The sequence below is a fragment of the Cnephaeus nilssonii genome (assembly GCF_951640355.1).
Source record: "Cnephaeus nilssonii genome assembly, chromosome: X".
Lineage (NCBI taxonomy): Eukaryota > Metazoa > Chordata > Mammalia > Chiroptera > Vespertilionidae > Cnephaeus > Cnephaeus nilssonii.
The window spans coordinates 32,110,126-32,123,622 of NC_137071.1; the positions used below are offsets into that span (position 1 = coordinate 32,110,126).

Consider the following 13,497-nt stretch of genomic DNA (forward strand, 5'->3'; position numbering starts at 1 on the left):
GCATTTCTAGCCATCTCTTCCTGGTGGACAGAAAGCCCACTTCTTTTCAAAGCCAGATATTATGTTAGCACCTTTCCCTGTTCTGGTGATCTGGGCTGTGGAGCCTGGTTTGGGGGTTAGACTCCAGACTTCTCAGAGGGAACCCCCACAGCTGAGAATCTCTTCAGAACTTCAGCTACTGCCTGTGGAAGCTTGGCTAGCCATCTCACATCTCAACACTTCCTACCAGTCTTGATGTGGCCTCCTCTTTAAGTCCTTGGTTATAAGGCTTCTCTCCAGCTAGTCTTCAGTTGGTTATTCAGAATTATTTTTCTATATTTTAGTTGTAATTCCAGTTTGGTCCCAGTAGAAGGTCAATGTAACTTCCTCCTAGTCCACCACCATGCCAGGCTCCCTCACAATATTATTGACTATATTCCCAATGCTGTACTTTACATCCCTATGACTATTTTGTAACTACCAATTTGTACTTCTTAATCCCTTCACTTCTTTCATCAAGTTATCCAACCTCCCTAGAACATATTTTGCTAAATGAACTGTCAGTCAGAGAAAGACAAAGACCATATTATTTCACTTATATGTGAAATATAAACAACAATATAAATATAAAAAAGGAACAGACTCATAGATACAGAAAACAGATTGATGGTTGCCAGAAGGGAGGTGGACTGAGGTACTAGCTGAAAAAGGTGAAGAGATTGAGAAGTACAGATTGGTTATTACAAAGTAGTCATGGGGATGTAAAGCACAGTATAGGCGATATAGTCAATTATATTGTAATAAGTATGTATTGTGCCAGACAGGTGCTGGAAATATCAGGGAGAACAGTTTATTATTTGTCTAACCATCATGCTCTACACCTGAAACTAATACAAAATAATATTAAATGTAAACTGTAATTTAAAAAATAAATTAAAAATAAAGAATATGAAAAAAGAAAAGAAAGACAATCCATGGAATGGGAGAACATTTTTGCAAATTGCATATCTGATAAGACATTTTTTATGAATATACTTTGTAAAGGACACTTGCAATTTAAGAATGAAAATATAATCCAGTTGAAAATGGATAGAGTATTTGAAAGGATATTTTTTAAAAATATATTTTATTGATTTTTTACAGGGAGGAAGGGAGGAGGATAGAGAGTTAGAAACATCAATGAGAGAGAAACATCGATCAGCTGCCTCCTGCACACTCCCTACATGGTATGTGCCTGCAACCAAGGTACATGCCCTTGACCAGAATCGAACCTGGGACCCTTGAGTCCACAGGCCGACACTCTATCCACTGAGCCAAACCAATTAGGGCTGAAAGGATATTTTTATAAAGTGGTTATATAAATAATCATATCACATGAAAAGATGCTCAATATATTTAATCATCAGAGAAATGTAAATCACAATTATAATAAGATATAAATTTACAGCCACTAAAATGACTATATTAAAAAAGACAAATAATAACAACTGTCAGGAAGAAAATGAAGAAATTAGGATCCTCATATACTGCTGGTAACAATGTAAAATAGTGCAGCAACTTTGGGAAATGTTGGCAGATCCTCAAATTTTTAAACATAGAACTACCACATGACTTATATACACTCCAAAAAACTAAAAACAAATTTTGAAAAAAAATTGTACAGGAATATTCATAGAAAAATTATGTATAATAGCCAAAAGTGGAAACAACTTGATGTCTCTCAACTGATTAATGGATAAAGTTGGTTATATCAACATAATTGTGCAGGCAAATTTTGTGAAAATTATTTATAAAACTCACCTTAATAATCAGAAGTTACCTTCCTGTTCTTGTATCTACCAGACATATAGTGCTCAGCTGATAAAATGAAAGATTTCATTTTAGGAATACTTAATCTTCCTAAAATATACATATCTGTTCTTTGTAAGGTACAGTCTAGTAGATACAAACATCTCAAAAAGTTCATCTATTTTTGAAGACTGTTTGTTTTTGATAGTGCTAACTTATTTGATACTAAAATAAATGAAAATGTCCACACAGATTATTGCAAGTAGCATCATTAGCATTTAATAAAGCTCAGGAAAAAAATTACTGACCAATTTTTAAAAACATTTTACAGAATCTATTACAAAACACCCTGTTTTCTCTAGTATTCTCCAGAGCATATTTTTATACACAAAACAATGGAATATGTTTTGTTTGACTCTAGTGTGTATTGCAAAATTTAGGAACCTAAAAATGAAATTTAGAAATTGCATCCAAAATGTTTTCTTTGTTATCATATCTCTAAAAATTTGCACTGCTCACCTAAATTCATTATTAAACTATTTAGAAACTCCAGGAACTCATCAATTGTATTTCTAACAGTACTGAGTTTATTTTAAGGCATCACATCAAGTTTGAATCCCAGTAAACAAAGCCATGTTTTCATTATATGTTGATTTTAGCAGAGCACAGACTTAAATACTTCAAATGACAATGAAAAAGTAATTTTAAAAAGTGTTTTATTAATAAAGTAGTGTGGAACTAAAATACAATGTATATTTCTTGTGGGTAGGTGACTCAGGCCATGATGTTTCTTGTCATCTTAGAAGTCTTTCGAATTAACATTTTAAAATTGACCTCTTTTTATCTGATACTTATACTATTAACTGGAATAGAGGCAGAGAAAATATTCCCTGTACTTAGATTAATATATTTATATAATATGTGGCCATGATGAAATACAAATATCAAATATCTGAGAGATAGTGGCATTTGTGATCACAATTTATTTTAAAAGAAGGAAACCACTAATATACTGCTATCAAAGACCCCCAAAACAGACTTAAGCAATTAATGCTGACCTATTTTATAACAGTTAATTAAAAGTCTGAGCTCTTTACAAAAGAATGACACTTTAAATGTATTTATCATCCCACTTTCATAACATATGTATGCATATTTCACTGGAGCAAGCAACTATGAAACATGATTGCATCATTATGCTGCGTAGTTAAGCAAAAAAAAATCTGTCAAACAAAGGCATTATTTTGTGGGAGGTCATCTCTTCTAATCACTGAAATATGCAATGAAAGGCTAAATTTAAAAGCCTGGAAAACCTGTACTCCAGTACATATAGGTTTCAACTACAAAATAATGGGAATGTTATAATTACCTTTGGAAATTACAATGTCTTCCATATCATAAAAATTACCTGCAACTACTTTTTAGTCACAATAACATCACATCAAAAAGATACATGTTTTTATTCACAAAAAAATTAATGAGGCAATTTGGGAACAAAAGACAGATTCTTTCTCTCCTTTTTAAATTCCTCAATGTAGAGCTACAGATATACTTAAGCTGCAATAATAATACCAACAAAGTACAGAAATGTTTGCTTTATAAAATCATTGAAGTACATAAAATCTCTTGGCAGATAACAAAACTATTCCATAACATCTACTTAATATTTTATGTTCATTCACATTCTCCTTATCATAACATTCACATTTCATTATGTATTCAGTTTGATTGTTAGCATGCAAAAACACCAACGAAGCTATTATTTCAAGACAACCTATTTCTTTTGAAGCCAAGATAATTCTGCTATTTTATAAAAATAATGGAGATTCCTTTTCCAGGATGCATAAGGCAGAATGTTTAAGGTTTATGCTTGCTGCTTTGCCTGCGCTTCTGCTTCCTGAAATGAAAAACAAAACAAAAACAGTTATATTTAAATATCACAAAGCAGACATCCATATCTATGTGTATTTTGGTTGGACTACATTAGTTTAAATTATTAAAAACAGTCAAAAGCAAAAAGTGGCCCTTAGAAAAGACTCTTCTACCCAGGACATGAATCACCCTTGGTGCAACATATCTACACTATATATTATACCCACTCAGTAGTCACTTAAGTAACTGTCCAAACAACTTCCATAGTGTATTCAAATAACCTTTATTGAACTTAATAATGGCCCCAAAGTGCAAGAGTGCTATTGCTGGCAGTTCAACTATGCTAAAGAGAAGCCATAAAGTGTTTCCTTTAAGTGAAAAGTTAAGTATAATACAATAAGAGCATTTTAGAGAGAGAACACACATAACTTTATTACAACATATTGTTTAAATTGTTCTATTTTATTATTTTTGTTGTGACTCTCTTACTATGCCTAATTTATAAAGTAAAATTTATCATAGGTATGTATAGGAAAAATCATATTATATATATACTTCAATATATCCATTATCCATTGCAGGGACTGACCAGCATATCCTGAGTGACGGATGAATGATTACTCTGACACATGTTTCTGTGAAAGAGAGGGCTGAGGGACTGCTTGGCTAAAGAACCAGACAATCCCATTCACCTGCCTCCTCAGGCTTTTATTATAGCAACAGCTTGAACTAAAATTAAACTCTAGATACTATCAGCAGGGTAAGTATCCTTGAGAAAACACCTGTATCTGTAGTGTCTTCAAAACAAGGACATTTTGAAGTCTAAACATAAAGATTCCAGTAAATTCCCAGGGGCTCAGACTTGTTTGGAAAAGTCAAGGCAGGGTCTGCCGCCTTCGGCAAGAATCCCCTAGAGGCCTCCGACCTTTCAGAGAATCCTCCTTACAGATTTTCCAACCAAGTCCCATGCTTCCCCACAATCCATGGTTTTAGGCGTCCACTGGGGGTGTTTGAATGTATCCCCTGCAAATAAGGGGGGATACTCTACCATCAAGTACAAGAATATATATATGCAATGGTTCCAGTTGATGCCTCTGTAAAAATGTCTTAATGTCACTTCAGTATTTTGAAATTCCTAACAGCGCTAATGTCACATTTTCTGTGAACCTGTCTCCAAACTCCTTACTATTAATGTATGATTATTTCTTCTGGACAGCTGAAGCCCTTATTTAAAACAATTGTATAGGATTTTCTGTAGTATGTCTTCTAAATTTTTTCATAATATGTCCTAAATTATAATTATTTGTAGACATATATATTGTATACTTATTTGTATACATGGCCCTCACTAAAAACCTCGAAAGTAGGGACTATTATGTAGTATTCACTGTATTTGCTCCATCATCAAGGCTAAGACAATGCTTGACATTCAATACTTACTTGTTGAATGAACAAATGAATTAATGATTGCTACGTTTAATTGAAGGAGAGTTATTGTCACATAAAACAGACTATCCTCACTTTCATACTTCCTAAAATATGTACTGAAATCAATTACTTAAATTGCATTTTACTAATTTTTAAACAAAAATGCCTTACCTAACATTTCTTGTGACTTAAATTATACAAAGCCTAAAAGAAGCAATTTTAAGAAAGTTTGACAAAGAAACAGAATTTCACAGTAACTCAGATAATGCAAGTAAATGCTTTCTAGTGAAAACACAAACAATAACACAGACTCTCAAAATTGGAGGAGATGGATTTAAAAGAATCTGTTCAATATAAAATCAGTTCCAGTTCCTAATAACAAAATGCAAACTGATGGAATAGGGGGCATACAGTATGATCAAGCTAGCCAGTGTGGAGAAGACCTACAGTAAAAGGCAAAGGTATATTTATTTATTTATTGTTATCTCCCATTTTATTTATTTATTTACTTATATCTTTATTGTTGAAAGTATTTACAGATGTCCCTTTTTGCCCCAATTGTCCCCCACTTCCCCACTCCACCCATTCTGCAGGCAGTAACCCCATAGTAGGTTATGTATATATGCATGTAAGTTCTTTGGTTAATCTAATCCCACACTACCCCTTCCCTCTGAGATTCCTCAATCTGTTGCATGCTTCCATGTCTCTGGATCTATTTTGTTTCTCAGCTTATTTTGTTCATTAGATTCCACATATGAGTAATATCATGTGATACTTGACTTTCTCTGATTGCTTTAGCTTAACATAATACTCTCCAGGTCCCTCCATACTGTCTCAAAGGGTATGAGATCCTTCTATTTTATAGATGCATAGTATTCCATGGTAAAAATGTACCACAGCTTTGTTATCCACTCCTCTACTGATGGACACTTGGGCTGTTTTCAGACCTTAGCTATTGTAAATAGTGCTGCTATGAACATAGGGGTGCATATTATATTTTTGATTGGTGTTTCAGGCTTCTTAGAATATATTTCTACAAGTGGGATTACTTCAATTTATAAGTTCCATTTTTAATTTTTTGAGAAAACTACAAACAGTTTTCCATACTGGCTGCACCAGTCTTCAGTCCTAACAGCAGTGTACTAGGGTTCTGTCAGAGTTCTTACTCCTTTATCCTGCTCAACTACACCAACTGTGGGGCCACAGGTCCTCCTCTGCTGGGACCTGGACCTTCATTGATGCCAGGCAGTGGATAAGATATTAGCAGTATATAGGCATATGGGAGAGTCTTTATTGCAGCCCAAGTAGCCATTGCTAACAAGGGGCCATCTGCTAAAACACTTATTCAAAGTAGCTTACAAAATATTCCAGCAAACATAGGAGCCACTGCACACACAGGAGCCCAGCCCTACATACAAGCAGTCTTGTACAAGCTGGTCAGTAACATATCTTTATATCAACTTAGATAAAAGAGGCTTCTTGCCAAATAGTGATATCAATAAACTAAAAGTGGAACTACCATTTGATCCAGTGATTCCTCTCTAGTACTACATCACAAGAAACTAGAAATACCAACCAGAAAGGATATATGCACCCCTATGTTCATAGCAGCACAATTTACTATAGCTAAGATTTGGAAACAGCCTAAGTGCCCATCAGCAGAAGAGTGTATTAAAAAACTGTGGTACATTGTTTCAGCCTCAGACTCCAAGATTGCCACATCCCCAGCTGATGGATCCTGAACTGCCTCATGATTCGAAGAGGGAAATCACTTTGGCCAGAGTCCCTCTGCATCAACAACAGACTACGAGATACTGGCCCCCCATTGTCACAGGTTATGGGCCCCTCGAAGTGAAGTACAGAGTGATGTTAATCCAGAAAGAGTCACACCACACTGACCAGAGTTACAGTACCTGATCCTCAAGCTCCAAGACTCTGGGAACCTCAGTGAGCACATAGTAGTGAGGCCTCAGACAACCTTTTCCACAAGAGCCAGAAACAAAATCACATCCAAAACAGCTTGCACAAAGAAGCTGAGGGTGAGTCACATTTCCAATCTGCGATGAGACTTCATCCACGAATAATAAACTAACATTCAAGATCCAACTACATCAAGAGAACACCAATAGCTCAAGTAGGAAGCTCTGCTAGATCACCAAGCCCAGGAGACCTGAAAAACCACACCACTAGAATCACCCCAAAAATAACCTGGGTAGCAAAGCAGTTGGACTTAAGACAATGAAACAATTAAAACCTTACAGCAAAAATTAGGGAGAAAAAAAATTCCCAAAGGGAAGAAAAAAAGAGAGAAATCACCAGAAAGGGAATTAAAAGAAATGGAGACAAGTAACATGTCAGAGAAAGAATTCAGAGTGATGGTTATAAGGATGCTTAAACTGCTGGATGACAAATACACACAACACAATGAGAATTACAAGGAGCTGAATTAGAATGTCACCAACATGAAAAGGAATCAAGAGAAAATGAAGAATAACAGCTGCAATAAAGAACACAATAGAAGGATTAAACGGTAGACTAACGAGGCTGAGGACAGCATCAGCGAATTAGAAGACAAAGCAGGAAAAAACAACAACAAAACAGCAGCAACGGGAAATAAAAAGAAGGTAGAGAGCCTAAGGGAGCTTTGGGACAACACGAAATGAAAGAAAATACCCATAATAGGGGTACCAGTTTGAGAGGAAGCAGAGGAATGAATAGAAAACCTGTTTGAAGAAATAATGACAGAAAACTTCCCTGATGTTTGCAAGAAAGAAAACCATGCAAGTCCAAGAAGCACGTAGAGTTCCAAACAAGAAGAACCCCAAAAGATGAACACCAATACATATCATAATTAAATTGGCAAACATCAATGACAAAGTAAGAACTTTAAAGGCTGCCAGAGAGAGACAGAAAGTTATGTACAAGGGATCTCCCATTAGAATATCAACTGATTTACCAACAGAAACACACCAGGCCAGAAGGGAATAGAATGAAGTATACAAAATGATGCAAATCAAGGGACTGAATCCAAGAATACTCTACCCAGCAAGGCTAACATTCAAAATTGAAGGTGGAATTAGGAGCTTAACAGACAAAAAAGGGCTAAGAGAGTTTATTACCACCAAGCCAGCAATGCAAGAAATGCTAAAGGGACTGCTGTAAAAAGAAGAAACAGATAGGCAAGAAGGAACACAAACATAAAGAATAAAAATGGTGACAAACAAGTACTTATCAATAATAACATTAAACATAAATGGATTAAATGCTCCAATCAAAAGACATAGGGTAGCTGAATGGATAAGAAAACATGACCCATATATTTGCTGTCTCAAAGAGACCCACCTCAGGACAAAGGATTCACACAGACTGATAGTGAAGGGATGGAATTTTTTTTTCACCAAAATGGAAATGAGAAAAAAGTTAAGGTTGCAATATTTATGTCTGATAAAATAGACCTCAAAGTAAAGGCCATAACAAGAGATAAGGAGGGCCACTTCATAATACTAAAGGGAGCAATTCAACAAGAGGATATAACTCTGGTAAACATATATGCACCCAATACAGGAACACCCAAATACATAAAACAACTTCTGGAAGATATCAAGGGAAAGATTGACAGCAATACAATCATAGTATGGGACTTTAATACCACACTGACACCACTGGATAAATCCTCTAAACAAAAAATCAGCAAATAAACAGCAATCCTAAATGACTCACTAGATCAGATGGGCTTAATTGATATCTTCAGAACATTTCACCCCAAACCTACAGAATATATATTCTTCTCAAGTGCACATGGGACATTTTCAAATGTAGACCACATGTTAGGACACAGGCAAAGTCTCTTCAAATTCAAGAAGACATAAATCATAACAAGCATCTTCTCAGATCACAATGGCATAAAATTAGAAATCAACTACAATAAAAACAATGAAAAAAATCAAACACTTGGAAGCTAAATAGCATGCTATTAAACAATAATTAGTTTACCAAATAGAACAAAGAAGAAATAAAAAGCATCTTGGAAACAAATGACAATAAAAACACAAAAATCCAAAATCAATGGGAAACAATGAAAGCAGCTCTAAGAAGGAAGTTCATAGCTCTACAGGCCTACCAGAAAAAAAAGGTAATAAATTATCTAACCTTTCAACTTACAAAATTAGAAAGAGAGCAACAAGTAAAGCCTACACTTACCAGAATGAAGGAAATAATAAAGATCAGAGCAGAAATAAACGACATAGAGACCAAAAAAAAAAAAAAATACAAAAGACCAATGATACCAAGAGCTGGTTCTTTGGAAGGATAGACAAGATTGATGAACCTCTAGCCAGGCTCACCAAGAAACAAAGAGGGAGGACCCAAATAAACAAAATCAAAAATGAAAGAAGGAAAGTAACAACTGACCCCACAGATATACAAAGGTTTGTAAAAAATGCTACGAACAAATCTACTCCTACAAACTAGACAATCTAGATAAAATGGACATATTCTTAGAAAAACACAAACTTCTAAAACTCAATCAGGGAGAATAAAAAAACCTGAATAGGCCGATAACTACTGATGAAATTGAAACAGTAACAAAAAGCTTCCAGCAAACAAAAGCCCTGGACTGGGTACCTTCACAGGCGAGTTTTACCAAACATTCAAAGAAGAACTATAACCAATCCTTCTCAGACTATTCAAAAAATGCAAGAGGAAGGCACACTTCCAAGTTCTTTCTATGAATCCAGCATTACCCTAATCCAAAATCAGATAAAAAGACACTATAAGGAAAGAGAATTACAGGCCAATATCCCTGATTAACATAGATGTTAAAATCCTCAACAAAATTCTAGCAAACTGGAGCCAGCATTACATTAAAAAGATCATACACCATGACCAAGTGGGATTTATACCAGGGATGCAAGGCTAGTACAATATCTGCAAATCAATGAACATGATATCACATAAATTGAGAGACAAAAATCACATAATCCCATTAATTGATGAAGAAAAGGCATTTGACAAAGTACAACACACTTTTCTGATAAAAACGCTCAGCAAAGTGGGAAGAGAGGGATCATACCTCAACATAATAAAAGCCTTATATGACAAACCCATAGCCAACATCATACTCAATGGGCAAAAACTAAAACCATTTCCCCTAAGAATAAGAACAAGACAGGGATGCCCACTGTCACTACACCAGTTAAACATAGTACTGGCAGTGGTAGCCACAGCTATCAGACAAGAAGAAAAATTAAAAGGCATCCAAATTGAGAAAGAAGTAAAAATGTCCTTATTCACAGATGACATGAAACTGTACATATAAAACCCTACAGACTCCATCAGAAAATTATTAGACTTAATAAATGCATTACCTAATGTAGCAGGATACAAAATTAATGCCAAGAAGTCTATGGCATTTTTATACACCAATAGTGAACTTACAGAAAGAAAGACTAAAAAACAATCCCATTTACCATCGCACCAAAAAAATTAAGATACCTAGGAGTAAACTTAACTGAGGAGGTAAAAGACCTATACTAGGAAAACTACAGGACACTGAAAAAAGGAAGACATAAACAGATGGAAGAGCATACCGTGTTCATGGATTGGTAGAATCAACATCATCAAAATGTCCACACTACCCAACTCAATCTATAGATTCAATGCACTCCCCATTAAAATATCCAACGGCATATTTCACAGACCTAGAATGAACTCTCAAAAATTCATCTGGAATTAAAAAAGACCCAGAATAGCCACAACAATCCTGAGAAAGAAGAACAAAGCAGGAGGGATCTCAATACCAGATTTCATCTGGATTACAAAGCCACTGTTCTCAAAACTGCCTGGTACTGGCACAAGAACAGACATATAGATCAATGGAATGGAATAGAGAAGCCAGAAATCGACCCAAACCACTATGCTCAATTAATATTTGACAAAGGAGGCAAGAGCATAAAATGGAGTCAAGACAGTTTCTTCAATAAATGGTGCTGGGAAAATTGGACAGATACATGCAAAAAAATGAAACTAGACCACCAACGTAAACCATAGACAAAAATAAACTCAAAATGGATAAAGGACTTAAACGTAAGATGAGAAACCATAAAAATCTTAGAGGAATCCACAGGCAGCTATGCCAAAGCAATATCTTCACCAATACAGCTACTAGAGCAATGGAAACTAAAGAGAAAATAAACAAATAGGACTACATCAAAATAAAAATCTTCTGCACAGCAAAAACAAACAAACAAAAAACCACCATCAACAAAACAACAAGAAAGCCCACTGCATGGGAGAACATATTTGCCAATGTTATCTCCAATAAGGGTTGAATCTCCAGCATTTACAGGGAACTCATACACCTTAACAAAAGAAAGATAAATAATCCAATCAAAAAATAAGCAATGGACCTAAATAGATACTTTTCAAAAGAGGACATAAGGAAGGTCAAGAGACATGAAAACATGCTCAAAATGGCTATCATCAACAAATCAACAAATGACAAGTGCTGGTGAGGATCCGGAGAAAAGGGAACCCTTGTGCACTGCTGGTGGGATGCAGACTGGTGCAGCCACTGTGGAGAACAGTATGGAGTTTCCTCAAAAAACTGAAAATGGAATTCCCATTTGACTCAGTAATCCCACTTCTAGGAATATATCCCAAGAACCTAGAAACACCAATCAGAAAGGATATATGCATCCCGAGTTCATAGCAGCACAATTTACAATATCTAAGATTTGGAAACAGCCTAAGTGCCCATCAGCAGATGAATGGATTAAAACACTATGGTACATCTACACAATGGAATACTATGCTGCTGTAAAAAGGAAGGAACTCCTACCATTTGCCAAAACATGGATGGAGCTGTAGAGCATTATGCTAAGCAAAATTAGTCAGTCAGAGAAATATAAATAACACATGATCTCAGTCATTTGTGGATTATAATGAACAACATAAACTGATGAACAAAAACAGATCCAGAGACAGTGAAGCATCTATCAGACCATCAAACCTCAGAGGGAAAGTAGGGGAGGGGGAGGGTAAGAGGTAGAGATCAACCAAAGGACATGTATGCATGCATATAAGCATAACCAATGGACATAGACACCAGGGGGGTGTGGGCATGAGCAGAGAGGTGAGAGGGTAATGGGGAATAAGGACACATATGTAATAACTTAGTCAATAAAAAGATCCTGCTGTAATAATAAAAAAAACACACCCTGTGGTACATCTACACAATGGAATACTACTCTGTTGTAAAAAAGAAGGAATTCTTACCATTTGCAACAGCATGGATGGAACTAGAGAGCATTATGCTAATCAAACTAAGCCAGTCAGAGAAAGATAAATATCACATGATCTCACTCATTTGTGGAATATAAGGAGCAACATAAACTGATGAACAAAAACAGATCCAGAGACAGAAGCATCAATCAGACCATCAGACCTCAGAGTGAAGGAAGGGGAGGGTGGGGTAAGGGGGAGAGTTCAACCAAAGACTTGTATGCATGCATATAAGCCTAACAAATTGACACAGAAACCAGGGGGGTGAGGGCATGAGCAGGGAGGTGACGGGGTAATGGGGGGATAAGGACACATAAGTAATATCTTATCAATAATAAATAAATAAATAAACTTGGGCTACAGAAAGGCATGCCTGAGCATTGCATACAGTACAATAGCTGTGTCCTTGCTTTTGCACCTGTGTATGGCAAATACACCTTGAACATCCTGTGTACTCTGGACAGGGCCCCCACAATCAAATTGGCCTTGAACATCCAGTGTACCCTGGACAGGTTCCCCTCGCCAGCATTTGTTGTTTGTTGATTTACAATAGCCATTCTGGCAGGTGTGAGGTAGTATCTCATTGTGGTTTTAATTTGCATATTTCTCACTAGAGGTCTGGTACACGAAATTCATGCACTCGAGGGGGGGGGGGGCTGGTGGTAGTCCATCATCCTGGCCTGTGCCCTCTCGCAGTATGAGAGTCAGTGTGGATGATGTCCTACTGACGGTTTAGGCCGGCTCCCCTGAGATAGCTGGCCTACGCTGTCAGTTGGACATCCTTAGTGCTGCTAAGTAGGCAAGAGACTCTCACATCACCGCCTCTGTGTTCGCCAGCTGTGAGCCCAGCTTCTGGCTGAGTGGCACTCTCCCTGTGGGAGCGCACTGACCACCAGGGGGCAGCTCCTGCATTGAGCATCTGCCCCCTAGTATTCAGTGTGTGTCATAGTGACCGGTCATTCCAACGTTCCATCAATTTGCATATTAGCCTTTTATTATATAGGATGATTAGTGACATTGAGCATTTTTCATTTATCTCTTTGCCATTTGTATGTCCTCTTTGGAGAATTGTCTATTTAGGTCCTCTGCCCAATTTTTAATTGGATTGTTTGTCTTCATTTGGTTGAGTTGTATGTGCACTTTATATAT

At 36.3% G+C, this 13,497-nt stretch overlaps 1 protein-coding gene across 1 annotated transcript in view; it reads right to left on the reverse strand.

Moving 5' to 3' along the window:
* Positions 1-1,360: 1,360 nt before the first annotated feature.
* The window catches only part of SH3BGRL (SH3 domain binding glutamate rich protein like), a 154,996-nt gene continuing 142,859 nt past the window's right edge, over positions 1,361-13,497 (reverse strand). Inside the window, exon 4 of the mRNA XM_079765732.1 lies at positions 1,361-3,664. Within this exon, the coding sequence (XP_079621858.1) occupies positions 3,632-3,664 (33 nt within the window). The 3' untranslated portion in view covers positions 1,361-3,631. The remainder of the gene's footprint in view (positions 3,665-13,497) is intronic.